This window comes from Thamnophis sirtalis, unplaced genomic scaffold (genome assembly GCF_051295495.1).
Source record: "Thamnophis sirtalis isolate CommonGarterSnake01/CBP01778 unplaced genomic scaffold, rThaSir2_p1.2 scaffold_15, whole genome shotgun sequence".
In the NCBI taxonomy this organism is placed as follows: Eukaryota; Metazoa; Chordata; class Lepidosauria; order Squamata; family Natricidae; genus Thamnophis; species Thamnophis sirtalis.
This window is the reverse complement of record NW_028261395.1, coordinates 34,355,339-34,379,097: the sequence shown is the minus strand read 5'-3', so window position 1 is coordinate 34,379,097 and position 23,759 is coordinate 34,355,339. Positions and strand designations below refer to the sequence as shown.

At 39.6% G+C, this 23,759-nt stretch overlaps 1 protein-coding gene across 1 annotated transcript in view; it reads right to left on the bottom strand.

Annotated features, from left to right (window-relative positions):
• The window catches only part of LOC148042544 (prosaposin-like), a 47,458-nt gene extending 23,767 nt beyond the window's left edge, over nucleotides 1-23,691 (bottom strand). The window contains exon 1 of the mRNA XM_087702426.1: nucleotides 17,707-23,691. Coding sequence (XP_087558552.1) covers nucleotides 17,707-17,767 — 61 coding nt within the window. The 5' untranslated portion in view covers nucleotides 17,768-23,691. The remainder of the gene's footprint in view (nucleotides 1-17,706) is intronic.
• Between the last annotated feature and the right edge of the window lie 68 nt (nucleotides 23,692-23,759).

Here is a 23,759-nt window from a genome sequence, read left to right as displayed (position 1 = left end):
GGCATGGAGTGGCTAGATTTGGCTTGGTGGGTGTGGCAGGGGAAGGATACTGCCAAATCCCCATTTCCCTCCCCACTCCCGGGGGAAGGATACTGCCAAATCCCCATTCCCTCCCCACTCCCGGGGGAAGGATACTGCCAAATCCCCATTTCCCTCCCCAATCCTGGGGGAAGGATACTGCAAAATCTGCATTCCCTCCTCACTCCAGGGGAAGGATACTGCAAAATCCCCATTCCCTCCCCACTCCCGGGGGAAGGATACTGCCAAATCCCCATTTCCCTCCCCAATCCTGGGGGAAGGATACTGCAAAATCTGCATTCCCTCCCCACTCCTGGGGGAAGGATACTGCAAAATCCCCATTCCCTTCACACCCCACTAACCTGTTTTCCAGCTCTCTTCTCCAGAACCAGTCAGAACTGGCTGAATACCACCTCTGTAATATACATACATACACTTACACATACACACACACATACTGCATAGATAAAGAATGTAGAAGCCAAGTCATTTTTCTTGGTTTTCTTTTTCTTTTTTTCCCTTGCTTTTTGCTTTTTTGGTTTCCCCCCCCCCCCCTTGGGAAGCAGGCAGCATCTGTTTGTGCTTGATCTGTTCAATAAAAATGCTCAGAAAACATATATGGATTGTTTTGTACACACACATACACACACACACTATGATATGATGTATAATATAGCCCACAAACACATACACATAGTGCAGTACTGAGATTATTGCCTCTCATTGCTGAAATAAAGGCAAAATAGGAACAGAAATCTTTCTGATCCCCAAGTCTACTTCCCTGAGATGTAGAAATTTTGCTTCCAAAGCTTACTTGGGGGTGTGAAGAGTGATTTCCAGAAATATTGCAATTAGAAAAAAAAGGAGCAAACTTTGACATATACAGCAATTCCTTCTGAATCAGCCACCCTCTTGGTGTTTCAGTTAAACATAGGAGGTAAAATGGATTCCTTTCAATCTAGAAGGAAGTGAACATTAAACAGTTTACCAATTTAAGAATTGTGCAAGTATTGAAGTAATTATGAGGGTTTGCCTTCTGTCCACTTAAGCATACCCGGATAATTCATACAATGAAAAAGGAATAATTTTAATGCATTTGTTATATGCAGGAATGTGATGCATTCTGTATTGTGATGACTTAATCATTCTCCTAAGGAGGAATCCATTTTGATGTAGTAGAAGCACAGGCTATATTTTTAGCTTTTTGAGAAACAAATTCCTAGGATGCATTAATTTTAAAATAAATTGCTTAACTGTGTTTATCTGAAGCCTATTTTGAAATATATATTTGATGTTTGACAGAAGAGTAGATCTTCTCTAAGTGCTAACATATTTGTCCAACATCTCCGTACCATGTTTTCCCCAAAAATAAGACAGGGTCTTATTTTCTTTTGACCCTGAAATAAGCACTTGGCCTTATTTTTAGGGAGGTCTTATTATTTTTGAGGTGCAGGGGATGACGAGCGTCATCACTTCATGGCTGCTGCTGCGTTGCAATATTTTCAGGGAGGGCTTATTTGGGGGAGGGTTTATTTTAGTGCATGTGCTCAAAAGCCCAAATCCATTTTGATGTAGTAGAATCACAGGCTATATTTTTAGCATTTTGACAAACAAATTCCTAGGATGCATTAATTTTAGGATCTTTGCACCAGGGAAAAAATATATATAAATAAGGTCAATCTGTCAAGCTAGAAACCTGATCAAAAAAAATTGGGGGGAAGGTTAAAAAGACTCCCCCCAAACAAGTGATTTGTTTCATCCTGATGAAGGATCAAATACAAACTCAGATTCTCTCAAAAGAATCCAGTTGGAAATGTGGAAGAGGAAGCAGCTGAAACTGGAGAATACCGTTTCCCCCAGGAATTATGTGGATTCCATTCATCTTTCTCCAGCAGTTCATTATTAGTTGAGAGCAGTGATGAAATTCATCAGGTTCTGACAGGTTCTGGAGAACCAGTAGTGGAAATTTTGAGTAGTTCAGAGAACCGGCAAATACCACTGGCCCCAGAAGTGGGGAGGGAATGGGGATTTTCCCGTATCCTTCCCCTGCCACACTCACCAAGTCACACCCATAGAACCGATAGTAAAAAAAATTGAATTTCACCACAGATTGAGAGAAGCTCACATCCTACCACTTGGGCCACTGTATTCCTGAGATTACCTTTTCCTCCATTTTGTGTCATTGCATGACACACCCATCTTGGAAGAAAGAAGAAAAGGACTCCTAAAATCAGAATGCAGGGCTCAAAAGACTAATGAGGGTATGCTGATTTTTAAGAACAAGCCTTTTATGTCATCTATGCCTGCTAAAAACCTAAGCATAATAGGTTCAACAAAGTTTAGCACCGTGGTTCACCATTGGTGACCTGTTTTCTCACCTCATCTTTAATGAATAAGGTGAACAAACAGCTCATCGGGGCGTCATATGTCTTCTTGCTCCACAGAGAAATGAACGCTTGGATTATCCATAATTTTCTAGGTTAGAACATAATTTACTTGGTCCACACCCTCCTTTCATCTCCCTGTTTACAAAAAAAAACCAAGCAAGTTGCATATTTGAAGCATATTTAGGCCTAATTAATTTCGATTCCATATAAATCATCAGAACGGAGATGAGTCAACAGAATACAGCGTGTACAATATTGTACTGAGTATATAGGAGGGAAAGGATTTTCTTCTTTTGCCCTTGCCAAGCTGCACATTTGAAGCATAGATTATAATATGTAAGTCGTGTCGGAAGAAATATCCTTCTGGGTTCAGTTCCAAGTGGGGGGAAAGACACTGGATTCATGGAAGTTGCTTGGAAAGAAAGTTTATTGATGATGGACAGGACCACATGGTTTGAGGTCCTGGGGGAAAGGGGCAGAGATGTGGAGAGTGCCCTGGTTTTATGCCCTCTCTGGGCTTTTGAATTTGAGCTTGTATTCTGATTGGTTGTTGACTCCCATGAGGCCATGCAGGGGTAACTCTGTAGGCTGTCGTGAGTCCCAGGCTTGGTTGAGCCTTGCTGGGTGATGATGTAATGAAAGGGTTTTGGGCAATTCCTATTATGGCTCTGCCTGAAGGAGGTAGACCTTTGTTATGTAGAATAGACTGGTTCAGGGCTTAATGGCCCATTGACAAAGGTAAGGGGGCTGAGTTTCTGCCTCCCTTTTAGGGGAAATATTCCTCTCTTTTAATATTTCCTAAAATATCTCATTTTCCTAGAAGATGGTGGGTGCTAACTTCCTACAGTAGGTAATAAATATGAATAATAACAGGACAAAGATCTCAAATAATTCAAAATCATTTTTACTGGAGAAGTTCCATGCTGTTTTGAGTTGATGTAGAATGGCTAGCCAATAAATCTGCTTTATTCTTTAAAAATACTCATCTGAATTTTTTCCAGTGGCTAATTTGAATGACTGGATTTTCTTTTATTGGAATAACTATGCTATTTAATAGGATTTTATCTAGGACATACTCCCCACCGGAACGTGGTTCAGGCACATAACAAATTAGCTAGTAAAAACACAAACATGATCGTAGTCAAAAAGGTCAAGAGATGTCCAATTAATTATAGGTGTCCCAAGATGCATGGCCAATACAACCCTAAGGCTAAAAACATTGAGTCTCAAGCTTAGTGCAGAATACTGTTAAACGTGATTAGAATCTTACTAAATCCCAGTGGTTTACGATCACTGTTATTACTAGACAAATATAAAGATACTTGACAATTAACTTGCAAGAAAAAAAGATTAATATCTGTAGAAGCTCAATTGGATTTCTAGATGACATGGAGTCACGAGGATGCTGTGAACAGAGTCAAATCAAGGATAGCTGACATGGGATTGCAGAACGATTTATCTGCTCTTTAGAAATTTTGAAGTTTGGAGCTAAGCTTGTAAACGTCTATCTGAGTGAAAGACTGAGTCAAAACTGGGGACACAGATGAGAGGCGTGACCACAGAAGATTGACAGACTCAGTCTAATGAGCAGCAAGGCAGAGTTAATCCATTCCTTGGATTCTCTTCATCACACTGGAGAAGTGGGCTTTCTCTATGACAGGGGTCCTCAAACCCCAGGCTGTGGCCCAATACTGGGCCGTAGCCTATTTGGAACTGGGCCGTGCGAGCGATGCGTCAACATGCACACGTGCAGTTGAACTCAGACGAGAAGCGGGCCGGTTCCTCTCTCTCCCTCCCCAGCCGGGCCACTAGGCTGCAAAAGTGGGGAATGCTACTCGAAGGCATACAACAATTCCTTTCCTTCTGCAGTAGCAGAGGGCAAATACCACAAAATGTCTATGGAGATTCTCAGTCATCCAGGTCATGGTTGTCCCAAAGGTGCTTTCCAAAAGGAGAAAGAAAGAAAAAAAAGAAAGAGGGAAGGAAGGAAAGAAGGAAAGAAGGAAAGAAAGGGAGGGAGGGAGGAAAGACAGACAGAAAGAAAGAAAGGGAGGGAGGGAAGGGAGGAAGAAGGAAGGGAGGGAAGGGATGGAGAGAGGGAAGGAAGGAAAGAAGGAAGGAAGAAAGAGGGAAGGAAGGAAGGAAGGGAAAATGGAGGAAAGGAAGAAGGGGGAGGGAGGAGAGAAGAAAGGAAGGAAAGAAAGAAAGAAAGAAAGAAAGGAGGGAGGGAGGGAGGGAAGGATGGAAAGGGAGGAAGGAAAGAAAGAAAAGAAAGAGGGAGGGAGGGAGGGAAGGAAGGAAGGATGGAAATGGAAGGAGAAAAGAAAGAAAGAAAGAAAGAAAGAAAGAAAGAAAGAAAGAAAGAAAGAAAGAAAGAAAGAAAGAAAGAAAGAAAGAAAGAAAGAAAGAAAGTCCAGTTGCCTTTTGGGAAAGCACCTTTGTGACTACCACAAAATATTTTCTTCTGGCGAAGGGGAAACAGGATCTATGATACACATTCTTCTAGACTGCTCTTTTTATGAACAAGCCAGAGAATTGTTCCATTCTTTATTGAAGGTGAGCTCACTTCATGTTGCAGCTCAGGTGGTAAGATTTTGCCCAGGGGCTATTATGCAAAAGTAGAAGAACTTTATGGACTATAGATAGCACTAGGTCTACATAGTTAAAACGTGTCTATGTGTTTCTTATTCTTCAGTGGCACAGCTCATTATAACTCTCTTAACCTTTTAGATTAGCTTTGGTTTTTATAGATTTTGGGCTAACTTTATATGTTATAGACTACCTATGTTGGATCGGATGTGTTATATTTTATGATATTTATATATTCTACTGGTCAATGACTAAAATAAATAAATAAAGCCCTAGTAAAAACAGTCAAAATGACACACAAAAAATAAAAGCAATTTACAGTATTTTTAGCGTCACAATACTTACAATAAATAATACTTGTACAACTATAAGATCTTAGGCCCATGAACTGACTGCCATGCCATCTAACTTTATTACAGCAAGAAGGTTTATATCTGCCACCAAACTTGATTTACTACCATTACCAATATCTGCTTCCATCAATCAATCCGCTTTATTAAATCAGACAAGTTTTTAAATCTTTCTCAAATGCATTTGAAAAAATTTGAGGCTGAAGTAAGGAGGGAAGAACATTCCATAAATGAGAATCAAGGCTCTATGAAGTGTGAAATGCACACAGATGGGCTGGAACAAAACAAATTTACAATCTCAACAATTGTGCTGAGCCAATCAATCGGCCTCAACAAACCTCCTGATGTTCTCTGCTATGTTAGTTGCCCAACATCATTGCGCCTAGTCCTATGGTATTCATTCCGCTGGTTAGCATGATGGGATTATAGTCCCCTAAACTGACATGGCACAACCTTGGGAAACGCTTGGAAACGGACATCCACAAAATGTGGTCCAAAACAAACAGTATGGAGGCCACAATGATGGGACACAGAAAAAAAACACCATTAGAACTATGATTGTATTGTCATGACAATATCTTGACCTTTTTTTTTTTTTTAACCATACCAGGTGGACATTTATACCTGGAATGTAGGGAGCTGGAATTCTGTATATCCAAAGGTCACAATATTGGGTAAAATTGCCTTCCACTTTTAACTAGGATTTTAACTAGAACAAGCAGAGAAAGGTGGTTTTCTATTGTTTTTTGCTTTTAAACAACTGACTTGTGCGTATTCAACTTTTTCAACTGAGCCTGCATTTATTTTAACCCAGGGCTGCCATGACACACTGATCTAGCCACATGAGCTACATTCATTAAATATGATTACTCTGCTTACGTTCTGTTCATGAAACTACTGTTAAAATCTTAACTCATTAAACGCACGCAAAGCAGCTCCGAGTAATCTTCCAATATTAAAATACTTCAAGTCTTCATGACCATGTCAAATTAATGACTAATTTGCTCATTCAAACAACCAGGAAAAGTTTTAGCAGAGCAATTCAGCTAATTTAGGTATCTCCAGATCAGAATAGTCGATAAACTGAAGAATAGATAAATATAATATATAGTAAAGTTTCTGTATGCTGGTTTAGGAATAATTATTTTTCTTAGTGACTGAATTACCTGTTTGCTCCAATAGAGAGGTATTTTTTAATTATTATGCCAATATGAAAGAAGCAGGATTTGTGAAAAATCAGGGATGGTAAACAAAATATTACTCCCATTTTGATTAGTATTGTACTGAATTCAGCAGTAGGAATATCTCTCAGCAAATCTTATTTGCTTCATATTTTAAATTACAGACCTGAAATGTAAATTCACAGTTGGGCAATACTTAATATTTTATAATAAAGTAACACACCTTTGAGAGGCATACAATTTGTCCTAAAAAGTGTTTGTTCAACTGTGGATATTGTATTCATCTTCTAATAGCTCCTCTATATCATAAAAAGCTATAAATTTCCTAAGATTAATTCAGAAATATATTCATAGACCTTTAATGAAGTTGGTAAACAAATACTGTAAAAGAATAACAATATACAATGGAAAGGGTTGTTTTAAAACAAATCAAATCAAGGCAATTTACTGTCCTGCTGCAATTAAAAAGATGTGGAAAAATGTAGAATATGAATTCAATACACACTATAAAATTAATGAAATTCCTCCAGATTGAGGATTATACATTATGTTTTCATTTTTTTGCAAAACTAATTCGGATCTTTGATAACTGAACTACCATATTATAAAATATGAAGTGAACAGATTTATTGAATGCATTTATGAGAAGTTAATGAAGATAATTATGGGCTTTTTTCTCCAAAGGAAAATATTTATAGAATGCATAACTTTGCATTATATATCTGTGAAAGAAACAGGGCCTTGCCCTGTTTCATACAATGACCTGGAACAAGGGATATGTACTATATAACAACTTTACGGTAATTAAACACTTGAATGCTTTCAGCAAAATCCAGTAAAAATTCAGGAAGGTCAGGAGCAATGAGATAAAACTGTTTGGGGCCAACAGTGCAGACATCACATCCCTCAAAAATAATCAGAGCCAGACGTCTTCATCTAATTATTTATGTGTGTCATTATTTACCCAGTCACATTTCACATTAAACTCAGGAAAATTTTTGGAGAGACTTGGGAAAAGATCTTTGATCTTGGAGATAACAGCTGGAGAAGACTAGCTGAGCAAGATGGTTGAATTGTCTTGGCGTTCAGCTATTCTGTTTAAAATTTTGGCCAGCTACCTCAAAAAGGGATGTGGTGGCTCAGTGGTTAAGACGCTGAGCTTGTCGATTAGAAAGGTTGGCAGTTCGGCGGTTCAAATCCCTAGCGCCACATAACGGAGTGAGCTCCTGTTACCGGTCACAGCTTCTGCTAACCTAGCATTCAAAAGCATGTAAAAATGCAAGTAGAAAAATAGGAACCACCTTTGGTGGGAAGGTAGCAGCGTTCCGTGTGCCTTCGGCATTTAGTCATGCCGGCCACATGCTCACGGAGACATCTTCAGACAGAGCTGGCTCTTAGGCTTTAAAATGGAGATGAATACCTTTACCTTACCTGATATTATTTACAAAGGGGCTGAATGTGTTCAGAATGGGTCTACCAATCATAAATTATCATCTAGTAGAGTTCAATATGGCTCAACATTTACTGCTTTTTTAAAAAAAATCATCTTACTGTAGGTATAAGACCTAGGTCCTAGGAAAATCATGCAATTTGGATCTCCTGTGCTTGCAGACTCCTGTTCAAAAAACAAAAACTGGTATGTTGAGATGATTATCTGTTTTCAGTAATTTACTTCAAATGCTTCCTATGATGTAAACGCAGGCTACATCCCAAAATGACTCAGTGGAATTTTTCTAAAAGTAGCGAAGGTGGAATCATGATTTTTCTGTCAAGACTGGGATTTCAACAGATTCTTCAATACCAGCAGAAAAATAAAGATTGCCTTAATTTAGAGAAAGAAGGAAAGGAAGATGACCATTATCTTATGCTATATTTCTTATATTGAAGAAGCACTATAGACCAAGATGAAGGTTGTTCCCAAATGTTCTGGGATGGATCCATACTTAATCTTTCGACACACCAAAATGCATAAAGAATTGTCTACCTTCTTTATGCAGCCGCTGGATGAGTCACAGGCATTTTGCTATCACAAGCAAAGAGTGAAATACTATTTCCTCTATTTGCTGTACAAAGTCTGAATCTTATTTCAACAATTTGAAGATGGGTGCATCATAGATTAACTTGCTAGCACTATTCAACTTTCTTGAAATCTATGTTTAAGATGGTTATGTGATCTAATAGTAAAGACTGCCCTAATATCCAGAGGGTAGGCAAATGATGAAAGTCATATTGTGCCATTGTGATGCAAACTTTATCCCTTTGTAATATTTTGTGATATGATGTTCTTGTGTCTTGTGTAACAGAAACATCAGATCCTGTGGCTGCCTCTGATCACCATTATGAAATAAGTGAATCCTGGGAATAGCATCGTTGCAATCGGAGATATATTTAGAGAGTGAAAATACTCAAGATTTTTCTAAAATAGCGATGTTTTCTGAAAATATTACTGCTAACATTGAAGATCATGAAGTTGCAGTGAATAATTGCTTACATGGCTAAGGAACTGATTATTTTGGTATGAAACAAGGAAACAAAATTCAGCAATGGGAATTTTTCAGTATATACTTATTTAAAGATTTTCTATGGTTAGATGTTGATATTCAGTAACTAAAGGAGAGATTAACAGGACAGCTAATGATCAACAAGACCTAAATGCCCACCCTTCTACCTGTCCCCATTTTCTTTTCATCTCTAATGTTCTGAATCATAGAATATACAGCCATTTGACTGAAATGGTATGCAGGGTCTCAAACAGGTGGCCCACGGGCCAGATGCATCACACACAGACTACCCCAGCTCCACGAAGGGGAAAAATATCACAAAAAAATCATGTGACAGCAACGTGAAGCCGCAAGTTTCACACCCCTGGTACAGTGTTGGAGAGTTGGACTAGAAGTCCTCCAAGATCACTTCCAACTCTTATTGCTATTTCATTCTCTCCCTATCGCTGACTATGTCACTATTTTCCTTCCTCATCCCCCACCCTTAAATATATATTGGAGCTATTGTGTTTTCCCCAAAACAAGCCGGGTTCTTATTTTCTTTTTACCCCCAAAATAAGCGCTTGGTCTTATTTTTGGGGAGGTCTTATTATTTTTGAGGTGCAGGAGGTGGTGAGTGTGGCCACTGTCATAACTGCTGCTGTCTTGTAATATTTTTGGGGAGGGCTTATTTTTTGGAGAGGGCTTATTTTGGGGGAGGGCTTATTTTAGCGCATGCGGTCAAAAGCCAGATTGGGCTTATTATCCAGGGAAGTCTTATTTTCAGGGAAACAGTAGTACGGTGTAGCTGTGAAAGTGTAGGCACAGGAGACCAAGGCTTAATTCCATTCCTCCATCACTGAACCTTACCGGGCAACTTCACAGTTGTGATGAGCTCTGCAACAATGAATTTTCCTCCGCATAAGATGCGCTCACCAATATATAATATGAGCATTATTGCAACCATCATTAACTGTATAAGTATCAAGGGAATGGATGAATACATTCATAGCCGAGGAAGCAGCACTTGAAATCATGGGAACCCAGACAATATGGAGCATCTCCCAGGGAAGGAAGCAGAAATAAATATGCAATCTGACCCCACCCTGAATGGCTGGATCCTCTTTCTTCTTTCCAGATGATTGCCTCTTATTGCAGTTGAAACACTGCAGACGCTCGATAGATGCAGGCATGTTCATATTTCCACATTAGCCCCAGGGCAAAAAGGAACTATTGGCTGGAGCAAATGATATATTCAGACTGTTGGTAAAATGAGATACCGCCTCTGAAGTGGTTTCCCAGCTTTATGTGCATCTATGCAACCATTTGAATCTCTAACCTAACCAGAAAACATCATCTGAATTGCAGATCTTTAGTGTGGGGGCGTGAGTATTCAGGATGAATAAGTACACCTTAAAACTCGGGGAAACTTGTCTTCTTCTGAAATTAATCCTATAAAAATTATAAATAAACAAATCAGTTTAGGGTCAATGCACAACATATGTACAATGTGATTGGTTGAGTTCCCTCACTGCAACCCCCCGACACAATACAACTCGCAATGAAGACAAAAAGGAAAAAAAAATATCCATAACCCAATAAATCATATTAAGAAACACCCAGTCCCATTGCACCAGTGTGAGAACATGTTCCACATTGCCAGATGGTAGAACTTTTTCAGTACAATCTGAATTATAGGTTGTACTGTACTTGGGAGCCTGTCATTTCGAAAGCTGTATGGAACCATCAGTCCTTCTATTAAACATTTTTGTTTGTTTGTTATGGAAAACAGGAAAATAACAGCATGGTTCAAACTCAGAAAATGTTGCTTCTTCTCTGAGAGGCATGTTTTACCCTTCAGATAGTTATTCCACAGTTACACTTAAGAGTATTTTGGTAGTTCAGCTATGTGGAGGGTGGTTTTCTTGCTGCGGCCTATAAACTTAAATCAAGAAAATTATTTTCTTTAAACTGAATGTATTTCTCTTATTCCGGAACCTTTTTAAAAAAATAATAGCTATTTCTGTTTCACTGGAAGTGAAACTAACTTGCACCAAAACGACTGGCCTCCATGAAATGTGATATCTGTGACTGCATTGGTTTGGGAGAGGGGGAGCTTGATTTTTCTAGACAATATGGACTATGGGCCCCATTTATTAAACATCTAAACTAGTTGATTCTAATGGCTGAATTGAAGTGTATCATAGCCACATTATTAGGTGTGCATATGGAAGATGATAAACTGAAGAAAGGCAATGTGAAATAAAATGGAAAATTTATCCTAGGAGGGGGGGGGGGTGATAACTTTTTCAGTACAGATAGTCCTTCACATGAGACTGTTTGACCCTTCAAAAGCTGCTTACAACCCCGTTTCCAAGTTATAGCTGCTGCAGTGCCTCCATTGTCATTTGTCCTTATGACCAACCACAGGGACACTGCAACAGCCCTCTACCCATCTCCCCTCATGATGCCTCTCACTAGGGCCCTACAGGCCTGCAGCCTGCTTTTCACCACCACTAGCCCCCCCCCACCCCCCCAATAGGCCTTGGGCCTGGTTCTCAATCTCACCCCATCTGGCCCCAAACCCAGTTCCCCACGTCCCATCACAGATCAACCACAAAGATCTCTGGAGCTTGTGTTAAGGGAGGAGGCAGCCCATTCTCTATCCCTTGGTTTCCCTAAGCCATGTGGCTGCGTCCCAGAGGCAGCCGCCATTTTAGAAGGAATTGTAGCTGCTCCAAACATGGCGGCTACGTTCATGAGGAACCAATGCATTCTCCGGAGCTTCAGAGATTTTTGGAAAGCGAGAGACTGATCTGTGACAAGGGGTGTGGGGCTTCAGTGGGGTGAATGAAAACAGGCATCGGGCCTGTAGGGACCCGGTGATGGGGGGAAAGCAGGCCCGAGTCCTGTGGAGTTCCCGAGGGGTGGAAAGCAGAGCAAGGGGTGCTTGAGGGACTGTGGGGAGGATTGGGGTGGGGGGGGGGGTGGGGTAGGCAGGCTTGGGCCTGTGCTAGCCCTCCCGGATCTAAGGCACTCCATGCTTTGCTTAACAACTGCATTGGGGTGGGGTCATTAAGCGAGATGACCGCGTGGTAGCCCCGTTTAATGACCTCACAACTTGTGACCAGAATGGGTAGACTCCATTAGGGACCTAGGTTGAGGACTACCTATATATATCTCCGTATTAGCAAAGGCAGAAGTGGGCTGTAGTGATCATTCGGAGTTCAGAGGGAATCCATGTGCTAGAGATTATCCACAGGTGCCTTCCATGGTTTTGCTCACTTTTAAGCCATCCCCATCTCTTCTGGCAGGTATATGTTATTCCTTTATTTTTAGCAATATTTGGAGCATAGAGTTAGAATGGTGTAAAATATCAATATAGCAATAGCAACAGGACTTAGACTTATATACCGCTTCATGGTGCTTTTACAGCCCTCTCCAAGCAGCTTAGAGTCAGCTTATTGCCCCCAACACTCTGGGTCCTCATACTCATCCAATATGCTTTTTTTTTAACTTGACACAGAGAGGATGAATCTCAGTGAAAGACAAGCTGGAGACTTCCTAGGCAAGTTCATAGAACCACTTGCTGAATGCGAAGGTCAGCTCATTCCTTTTCATCAATGTAATTGCTTTCAGAATTAGTATTTGGATGCTACCTTCTTAGGCCTTGGGCAGATGGGTTTAGTCTGAACTATGCAGAATTCAACATACATATGCATGTGTGTGTTTATATGCATACACTTGAAATGAGTGTTAGGAATGTTAAATATGTATTAGGTCAGGAGGAAAAAGCCCTGCCCTCTTTCAAGCCTACAGATATGAATTATACAAAATTCAATGCTCCTATATTATTTATTATTCTCTCTTTCCACTCTCTCAAGTTAGTCCTTTTCTGCTTTCAGATTACATGGAGTGGACCCTCAAAATCATATGTACTAAGAATTTAGATTCAAAATGTAGTAGCAAAGGAATGAGCTTAAGATGATGAACGTAAATTTATCCCATATGATCAGAAAGCCAATTTATCAATAAATTATTTGACATTTTGTAAGAAGGTGGTATGAGTATTCAATAACCTGACTCCTTCCCCCCGAAATATTCTTGTTGCTGTTGCTGTTTTCAGAGCATAATTTAATTATACAACTTCTAGCTTCCATTGTTTCATTTTGTCATGTTTTGTATGTGAATATGTACAGCTCCTAGGGGCAAGGAGAAGTCTCGTAGTAGGGCTTCTGAGCAATTGCATCTGGCTGTGGTGCAATAATGTGGGGGTTGGGGTGTGCCTCCTCTAGCTCCCAGGATCCTAGGAATGACTATTATATACACTTCCTACTACAGGTCTTCCTCAAGGCAAGTTAGGCATGAAAAACGACTTGGTACAATGCCCTGCCTATGCTCCAGAGAAGAGGGTGGCAGTATTACAGAAGCCTTGGTGTGATTCATCAGATCTTGATTTTTGAAATCAAGACTGCAGCTGATATATGAGGCCAACATGAAAGGTGTTAAGAATCACAGGTCACCTGTTGCTCTACTTTTGAGTCTGTGGGTAGAAAGCTAAATCATTAAAGATGACTTCAGATCCAGTTTGGCTTCATTCAGGCTAATACCTTGGCAGGCTCTTTAACCAATCCCTTGGGCTTCTTTCAGAAAGACACAAGGCCTGTTGTTCCCCTACCAAGCATAGAAGGGGAGGTCTGTTGTGATGTGCAAATTTTGAGAAGCCAAGGGAGAACAGAAATGAACAAGCAATGTAAGGTTCAGCTGAAATGATTGGAAACATTTCCAAGCCTGAGGCCTGTGTGAAGTGATGATGGCGAAGAAGCAGTATGTGTCCATGCTTACTTGCAAGTCTTCTCTAGTCTTTCTTTCAGTTCATCTTACCACCAAAAACAATTATTGGCTCTTCTGCTCTCCATACACCACATTTATACCTTACCCATCACTTTCTTCTCCCTCTCTCCTCCCCCTCCCTATCTCCTTTCTTCCCTCTGTCATCCTTCCCTGCTCTGCTTCCCATTCCTGTCTCCTTCTCCTCTCCCCCTTTCCACTCCTCATTTCTCTCCTCATCTTCCCCCCTCCTTGCCCTCTCTCCTATTCCTCTCTTCTTCCCTTACCACTCTCCTCTACTTGCCACTCTTCATCTAATTTACTTGGTGTATTTCAGCTTCTCAGCAGGGTCCATTTTATGCTGATGATATTTATAATTCCTTTTCAATATACATATTTAATTTTAACATGTATTCTCTTCCTTTAAAAAAGAATAGAACAAAAAAGTATACATATATAGTCATTGTGCTTTTAAACCCACCCACCCCCAGCCTAATTTTGGCCGAGATGTAGACCTGGTTACAATTCCCAGCTATTCTCATCATTATCTTTATATAATTATACATCCTTACATCCTTCTCTATTCTTTTTAATGATCTTACTGAGCCCAAGATTACTAAGGAATGAAAATTAATGGTTCCTGCTTTCTCTTCACTTATCAGTACTTGAACCATAGCTAATATCTTGGGAAGTTTTTGGGTTTTTTTTGGAAGTGACTAATGATCAATAAAAGCACAGGCTGTCCTAAATCCTATACTGAGCAGATCTTATGGTCACTGGCCATGCAGGAAAAAATCAACTCCTTTCAAGTTCCAGTTCCTTGCCTGATCCAGGAACAGCACTGGATACAGGTTTCTGCATCATTATGAGGTGAGAATGTAATTGTACTCATCATCTTCAGATGCTGTGTTCTGAATCTTTATTTTCCATTCATCCAATAAGTTTAGAGTAGCAAATCCTCAGGATATCAATCTTTACAGCTTAAACCTTCATAGCTGTTGGCTTTACAGTTACATGTGTGGGACACGTATCAGAAGAGGGGCCAAGAAAAAGGCATTCAAAGCATAAATCATTCATGTAAATTCATGGAATAATATAAAAATTTGGCCACCTCTGAGTTCAACACTGTAACCTATTAAAGAAACTACTGCCATCAGCACCTCCACGTGGAAAGATTAGAAATCTTCACCTTTGGGGGGACTTCCAGTGAGTGAGTACATGGCAAATTGAATACCTCCCTGAAAAAACACAGGGACTACATCACAGATCAAATCTGCAGAAGCAAGATTCAGATCAGCAAAATCTCTCCAGAGAAAGGAGAGGCCATGAGATATTCCATGTGTACTTTCGACAATTGCTCCTCATGAGTAAACTGCAGGAAAAATGTGTTTGTAATCAGCTCACAAATAGAATGGCTGAGAGTCAAGGGAGTACATAGTAGCTCACGAGGGTCAAACTCGCCACTTCATGTTGCTGTCACATGATGTTTTCCCCCTTTGCGGAGCTGGGGTAGGTGTAGCCTGCGTGTGATGCATCTGGCCCATGGGCTGCCAGTTTGACACCCCAGCTATAATGGTAATTAGACTTTAAAGACTCAAACATCTGGCCTTTCCTCTTTTCTTAATCACTTTGAAGCTTTTTATGGCTGTTTTGTATTGAGAACATCTGAAATGGCAAGCATTTATGGACTTCATTGAGTTAGTTTCCTTCATTCAAGCAGTTTTAAGTATGTGCTTAAGGATTTATATACTTTTTTAATTAGCAGCAAAAGTGTGTTTAGTCTGTTGATTTTAGAAAGTTATAAATGGACTAAGGATCTAGATGAATTTAATAAAATTTGGAAATTGTTTACAAGAATGTTTCCCATGGGAAACTATTGATGTTTTTCATTTGGAGACAAAGTATCACATGAGACTTTGAATATTGTACACTAGAGGTCACCAAAAGGAAATGAAACAATGGATGTATTGAAGTATTTGTGAACAATGGACTCACAAATTACTTTTAAGGATTTCTGCCATTATCAATAGATCATGCTATGGAAGAACAACAAGTTTTACTGGGCAAGACTGAAAATGATTCAAATGTGGACTTAAAAATGACAAGCTATAAGAATTATATAGAAAAATAAAATATTAAATATAGAAATGAAACTGATTGATCTAATAACTTAAAAGGATGTACAATTTAATAGAGGATAAAAATAAATTGCATATTTTATATTTACAAAAGTGATTTGTTTTGATGATTGCCAATGATTGTGTGAGAAAAGACAAAGAGAGAATGAAAAGAAACCAAGTGTTGGACACTACTTGAAGAGATTGATGATTAAAAATGCTGGGAGCAAGGGGAAAGAATATAAAAATGGTTTCCTTGACCAAGATTAAAACAGATGGATTACTTCTGGAAATATTTAATGCATTTTCTTTCTCCAAGAGTGGATACTGATGCTTTCAGGCTTTGTTTATAAGGAGTTCTAAGAATTCATTTGCTGTGTTTTAAATTAACTAATTTAAGTTTAAAATAGTTATGTCTGATAGATTTAAACAATACAGTTTGAAAGATTAGCTTAATAGAAAATGAGATAAAAAGGTAAAAGGAATGATTTCATGTAAGTTTATTAGATCCATTTATAAATTACTTCTGGTAAGCCTTAATGGACTTTTTTTATTAGAATGGGCATAAGATTTTAAAGGTTTATAGAGAATAATGGAGGGATTAAGAGATTGTTTTATTTTAACAAATAATGATAAGTTGTTAAAGTTGCTTATACTTGCTGGGACAAGTTATTTATCTTTTTTTTCTTGCCCTTTTCTTTTATCTTTATTTTTATAGTTTGTATTAGTTTTATCTCCTAATCTAATACACATAATTTTCAATGAAATTGTTGAAAAAAGAAACCCTCATTTCTGCATGTCCTTACAATAAAGTCAAATGATCATTCATTTACTATTTCCATGTACTGATAGTAATAAAGACACTGAAGGGGTATAATACAACACATGCTTTATTAGATGATACACCTGACATTGGCTGATGTACATTGCTCTGAAATGAAAATGCCTTGTAACGCTGAAAACAGGTTCTGCAAGAATAGTCTTTAGCCAAGAAATTTCTCATATTCAAAGTATCTGCTGGTGTAGATTCAAAGGCAAGATAGATGACATCTATTCTACAAGGAATAAAAAGGGATGTTTCCTCGTCTATTTATTAAATGAAAATAAGATTGTTAAATGCAAGGCTGTTTAGAATTTACTCTGATTCTTACGCATTGTTCCTAATGGCTACGCATCAGCTGTGGGTCAAACAGCAACTTTGAGAGTATTTTTGGAGTAAGTTTAATCTTGCAGAACAATTGGACTACAGAGGAAGAGCATAATGGATGTTAGAGTGGCTCCATGCTTCAAGAGTTCAATGCTATTCCCATTTCAATAGATAGTAGTATCATGATTGCTCACAGTTTGCACAAGGTACAATCTTTAAAAATGCCACCAGCTCACTCATTGATCACCCGCCCCAAGCAACAAAATCTACACAGGAAGGGTAGCCCAACTTATTCCTGATATTCAGCCGTCCATATTACCAACTCTGTCTAGGCCACAAAATCACCTCTTTTGTCATGAGACTATGAAAATTCTAGGATTAGGACAGGACAACTATTCTGCACACAAGAAAGAAAGGGTTAGCTAGCCTTTAAGTGGACTTAACCAGAGTTCCAGTTTCATAGTCTTCCCCATTTCTAGCCAAGCCAAGTGTGCTCCTCTCCCTGAAGAGGGATCACAGCTAGCCTAGTGCTTTTTACTTTTCTTCTTCTAGTAACATAAACACCTCTACTTCCTTTCAAGAATAAAACAAAGCTCTTGTTCTTTACCTTGATAGAAAGCCAGGGAGAACACCGCCAGCAGTACCCAACTCTTCCATGAGCCTTCCATGGTCCTGGTGCCAACCAACTCTTCAGTGATGGAGCCTGCCTCTTCTCTGGAATAAGCAACCCCAAAAGAAAGCTACAAGATGGGGAGTACTTAACACCCACTAAAGGTTTCACAAGTACCATTTACCACACCCACGTAATTAATTTGCATCATTTGTAAGTGCATGAGTATTCCCAGCTGAAAGAAGCAACTCCAGTTTCTGCATAATAGCCTGTTTGCTTGGCAGCCCACAAGGATGTGCCTTCTTCCCTTTCTCCTTGCTACAACTGAGGATTGAGGGAAGGAAAATGATTCGAGAAGCTATGTGGTTATAGACAGGCTGGGATTCCAATTTGTTATGTGTTGTCAGACCCCCTAAGACAATTCTCAATTTACATCAGTGGTGGTATTCAGCTGGTTTGGACTGGTTTGGGCGAACCGGTAGTGGCAACCCGACCACCCACCCACCTAGGCTCTATGCCATCCTATTTAGCCATGTTTTCTAAGCTGCGTGCATGTGCGCAAGCCGCATACGCAAACAAAGTGCATGTGTGGAAGGTTCTCATACGCTCACAGTTTTGGTGTGCGGTGAACTGGTGGTAGAAATTTTGTGAAACCCACCTCTGATTTACATCATTAAAAAACATTAAACATGATAGAAAGGGACTCAGCATACAGTAGTCAATTAAAAAATACATTTAATGGCGCAAGTAGTGCTGGCAACCATTTACCCTCGAGATGCCCTTTGGAACAGCTTTGTCCCAAGCAGCTTCTGGAAGGTCTACAATGAGGTGGCTTGTCAATGTTAAGTAAGGTTGGAAAAACATTGTGAATGTGTTTCTTCATGGTCCTATAACAAAGGGTCAAAAGAAGTGCGGAGAACTTGTGTTTAGAAACACAAGGCGTTTCTCAACATAGGTAACTTTTAAGATACGTTGACATGTGAGTTGAAATCCATGCAAAATTGCTAAATTAAAAAAAACACTGGCTTGGAAATTAAACAGTACTCTGAATTGTACATAGTAACCCCCTCGATAACCAGTGGTGCAATAGCCATAAAACATCTGTATGTACCACAGGGGTTTAACCCTGATCTGCAACTATTTTGCAGCTTGCTGTTTGGTTTGGATGAGAGTGGCAATACTGAGAAAGAGGCTTTTGGAGTTAAAAGGGCACGATCCGAGATTTGGATGTTTGTGCTATGAGAAAGTCAAGGTTAATGTGGATTTAAAAAATTCATTTGTTAGATGTGCCATATTGCGAATGTGAACTAAATACAAAACCTAGTTGTGTCTGAAAACTTTAGTGACTTTAAAAAAAAGCACAAGCAACATTTTAAGGATGAGAAATAAGGAACCACAAATGGCTTTATGACATAGTAGAACAGTGATGACAAACCTTTTCCCCCTCGGGTGCCAAAAGCTCATGCTATCACGCTCATGCGTATGCCCACACCCATAATTAAATACCCCCCCTTGTGCCCACCTACGCATGCACCCATGACACACACCCCACTGCCCCCCATGCATGCACACATGGCTTTCTTGGAGCCTGGGGAGGGCGAAAAAGTCCCCGATCCCCAGGAGGCCCTCCGGAGGCTGGAACTGGCCCATTTCCTGACTTCTGGTGGGCCCAGTAGGTGCGTTTTTTGCCCTCCCCAGGATCCAGAGCCTTTCCTTAAGCCTGGGGAGGGTGAAAAACGGCCCAACAGGCTCACCAGAAGTTCATTTCCAAACTTCCGGTGGGCCCATTGGACCCATTTTTCACCATCCACAGGCTCCAGAGGCTTTCCTGAAGCCCCGGGAGAGTGAAAACAATCTCCCCTCCCTCTCTGGAAGCCCAAAAATGAGCTGACAAGCGAGCACATGCACACTGGAGCTCACACAGGGCAATGCCTCGCGTGACCTCAGATATGGCTGTGCGTGCCACAGGCTCACCATCATGGTACTAGAATGTTAAGAAAGTGAAATAAAATCAAGAGAACTGGTGGCGGAGGGATATACTTGTCATACTCAACTATAAGAATAAGTAGAAAAAAATATGGCTTTGAACCAGTGTTGGGTTTCAAATTTTTTTAGAACCTCTTCTGTGGGTGTGGCCTGCTTTGTGGTAGTGGCTTGCTGGCCATGTGACCGGGTGGAAGTGGCTTGCTGGCCATGTGACCGGGTGGGAGTGGCTTGCCTGCCAGCCATGTGACTGGGTGGGCGTGGCCAACTTGTAAAATGTGGTGAAACTTACTTAACAACGCTCTTGCTTAGCAACCAAAATGTTGGCTCAGAAACTCTGGCATTTGAAGCACGCAAATCTTAAAGTTGTCAAGTTACAAGACCCTTGCACCCCTAACCCTTTAGAAAAAAAACCCCAGGGGTGTTCAAACTTGACAGCTTTAAGACTTGTGGACTTCCCAGAATTCCTCCTCCAGTCATGTTGGCTCAGGAACTCTGGCATTGAAGTGTGCAAGTCTTAAAGCTATCAAGTTACAAAACCCTTGCACCCTTAAAAAAAAAACCAGGGATGTTCAAATGTTACAGCTTTAAAACTTGTGGACTTCAACTCCCAGAATTCCTCCTCTCACTCTTCATCTTGATGATGTGCGGATGGGCGGGGGGGGGGAGGGAGCTGGAACCGGTTCTAAACAGCACTGTAGATTTGTGGAACTGGCAGGAACCCAGCCCTGCTTTGAACATTCTAAGACTTGAGTTTAAAGTAGAATTGTGGACAATTTATGAAAATGCAATTGCTAAAATGTATAAACTTTTACTGAAATTTGAAAAGTCATATACGATAGTGGGCTAAAATTTTAGATTATAATATAAAGATGGAACATTACATTTTCATTATGTTAAAGAAAATGTTTAAAATGTGTTGGCATAGGTCACCAGAGAAAGTGTCTAAAATATATAAAGGCACTTCAAATTATATATTTATGTTCAAATTTGTGAAAATGTGAGTGGACATTTTATGTTGGGTGCATATTTTCTTCTAGCAGGTAAAAAAAAGTTAGAAAACTCTGGACTCAAATATATACACCGATTCAGAGGACTTTAAAGAGAGACAACCTTTTATAGATTTTTTTTCAATGAGATAAAATAGAAAAGTTACAACTATAAAGGGTAAATGTATAATTTTACTTGTAACTACTGTAAAAGATTGCAAGCTATCTTTTTTTCTAATTTCCTTTTCCCCTTTCTTGCTTTTTTAATATTTTTTTTTAGTATGTATGTATGTATGTATGTATGTATGTATGTATGTATGTATGTTTGGAAGAAATGTCTATCTGGGGTCAGTTCCAAATGGGAAGAAAGACACCGGAAACGTGGAGACTGCTTGGAGATGATTTAATGGTGGACAGGACCACATAGTTTGAGATCCTGGGCAAAAAGAGCACATGGGTGAGAGGGAGATTTCTGCCCTCTGCAGGAAGCCTTGGAGCTTCCTGTTCCTGTGTTAAAAATGTATTCTGATTGGTTGTCAGACACCCATGGGGCCATGCAGGGGTAACTTTGTAGTGTCTTGAGTCCCAACCTTGGTTGAATCTTGCTGGATGATGTAATGAAGAGGGTTTTGGGCAGTTCCTATTATGGCTGAGGGCTAATCCTACCTTTGTTGGATCTTGGATGAGGGAATTTGATTATGAATAGACCTTTATCTTAAATGCTGACATCCTCTATGGGCCATCGAGGAGGGTGGGGGCTACTAAGAGTGAGTCTGCTTCCTCCCTAAAAAAAAAACATGTTTCTCCATTTCTCATCCAGGGAAATATAGTATTTTGCCTTTTTAATATTTCCTAGAATATTTCATTCTTCTAGGATAGGGTTGGGTGCTAACTTCCTACAGTACGATTATGGCGACTATGATTTGCTAACATACCAGCCAGTTTCGTACTAACTGCAGTTTTTGCAGCCTTCAAAGGGACACACACACACGCACACACAGCATATGGCAGTATCCCAGCAGGTGATAAGCATGAGGCTGCCTTGGTAGGCCTTTCAAATCACACGTGCAATTTCTTTAAAGTCAATACCAGTTCTTGACAGCTGGAAAAAAGTCTTCATTTTGTGACTCTAATTATTATATACCTATGCAGAGATGCTCCTTTGGAACTGCATTCAATTGCCAGTAACTTTATATAGCTACATTAATGTAATTAACAATAAGACCAAAATTAGCTATCCAAACCAACCACACTTTTTTGTAGCTCAAGCCAAGGTCAGCTAGGTGCTGGGCAATTACATAGCAAGAATCAATGCAAGCCTGATTCACATTCAGAATTATGTGGAATGCGGGATACCAAAAAAACAACAACACCCAAGATAATTTATTCCATGGACAAATGGGATGTCTGCACCTTATTCCCGACAGGAATGTTTGCATGTTTCTTCTTTATGAAAAAGAGAGGGCATTCGTGATCAAACCAGGTATGTGTAACCTAATTACTGCCCCATATTTTGTTGAAAGTCTGTCAACCTGACATGAAGCCTATTATGAAGAAGTGAACACGTAACCTCTAAGATGCGACAGGCCGGTTCCTCTGGTTCTCTTGACTCAGCCTTTCTCCCATAATCCCTCATGTATCCTCCCACATGCTACAGGAGAGCCTATTAAAACAGGCTCCACCACTTTCCCCAAAGCATCTCTCTCTCCAGTGATAAATTATTCAGAAATAGGAAATGTGGTGACTTCTTCCCTGCTTTTCTTTTTCCAGCCCAGGCAAATGGAGAGAGACATGTGCTAGGCTCCAAATCTTTTAAAGACAATTCTGATTGTAAATAGTTCAAGCCCTTATTATGCACATCACTTCTGAGGGAAAAGTTGGGAAATATGAAATATAAATGCATTTTTACATGAAGATTCTACAGTTTTAACAATTTTATATATCCGTGATGGCGAACCTATGGCACGTGGAGTCATTTCTGAGGGCATGCAAGACATTGCCATGGCCAGATGATTTTCAGCCTGGTAATATATCATAACTTTAGGCAGGGTGTTGTTTTGTATAAGAATAAAACCATTGTGGTTATTCTCAAACAGCTTCTTACAATAGTAAATCAAGTTTTATTAATAAGCTTGTAAAACCAAGAGTTGGTTCTGACCGATTTATCCCTCTGCTGCCCAAGGAAGACTGATTGGTTTTTTAAAAAATGACCCACCTCTAGGCTGCTCAGGACCACCCCCTCCTCTGGACATCCCTAACCCCCAATCTGCAAACTCCCTGTACTAAGGAGGTGAAGAAAGTGTATTGAGTTGAAATAAAAGGCTGAATAGACCATATCCATTTCTTTTCATTTAGAAAAGAATGAAATGGCATTCAAAATATGTCATTAAATATAAGCAGCATAAGCCTGAAGGAATCCTAGAAGGAAATAAAAGGTTGAAGTACAAGACAGTGCCTAATACTTTTTGTTCTTGCTATAGTAGCATTCACATTTCCTCCAATAGTTGTTGTAGAACCAGTTTGCTCAATTTGTAGCATATTCACATATTAAGCTTGCAACTTCAAGAAACTTAAGCACTTAAAAAAAGCCATTGTTACAAAATAAATTCATTAGTTCAACTAAGAATTGGGGGGGGGGGGGTCAAGAAATGCCAGTAACAGTGAAAAATAATAATGACCCACATAAATGCTTACTATAGGAACGGAGGGCAATATTCTTGTCCAGTGGCACATAGCTACATTGCTATGTACAATTCAGTAATTGTCTTTCAAAATTCTAATTGTAGAAAAACAATAACAGAACTGAGAATTTAGAAAAGGAAATTTATAGCTGTATGAAATGATTTGACCATCCACAGGAACTGATGCCCTTCAAATTTAATGTTTCAACTTTACAAAGAGGGAGCATGGTATATTAAACCCACCCTGTGGCTTTGGAGAACAGGGAGCAGGGACCATATTTTTTTAAAAAGTTATAATATTGGACAGGAGCTCTAAACATCACTTCATTTAGGCTACTCTAAAATTTCTAGGACATGACTCTACTGCTAACGAATTATCAACATTTCAACTTGTCTT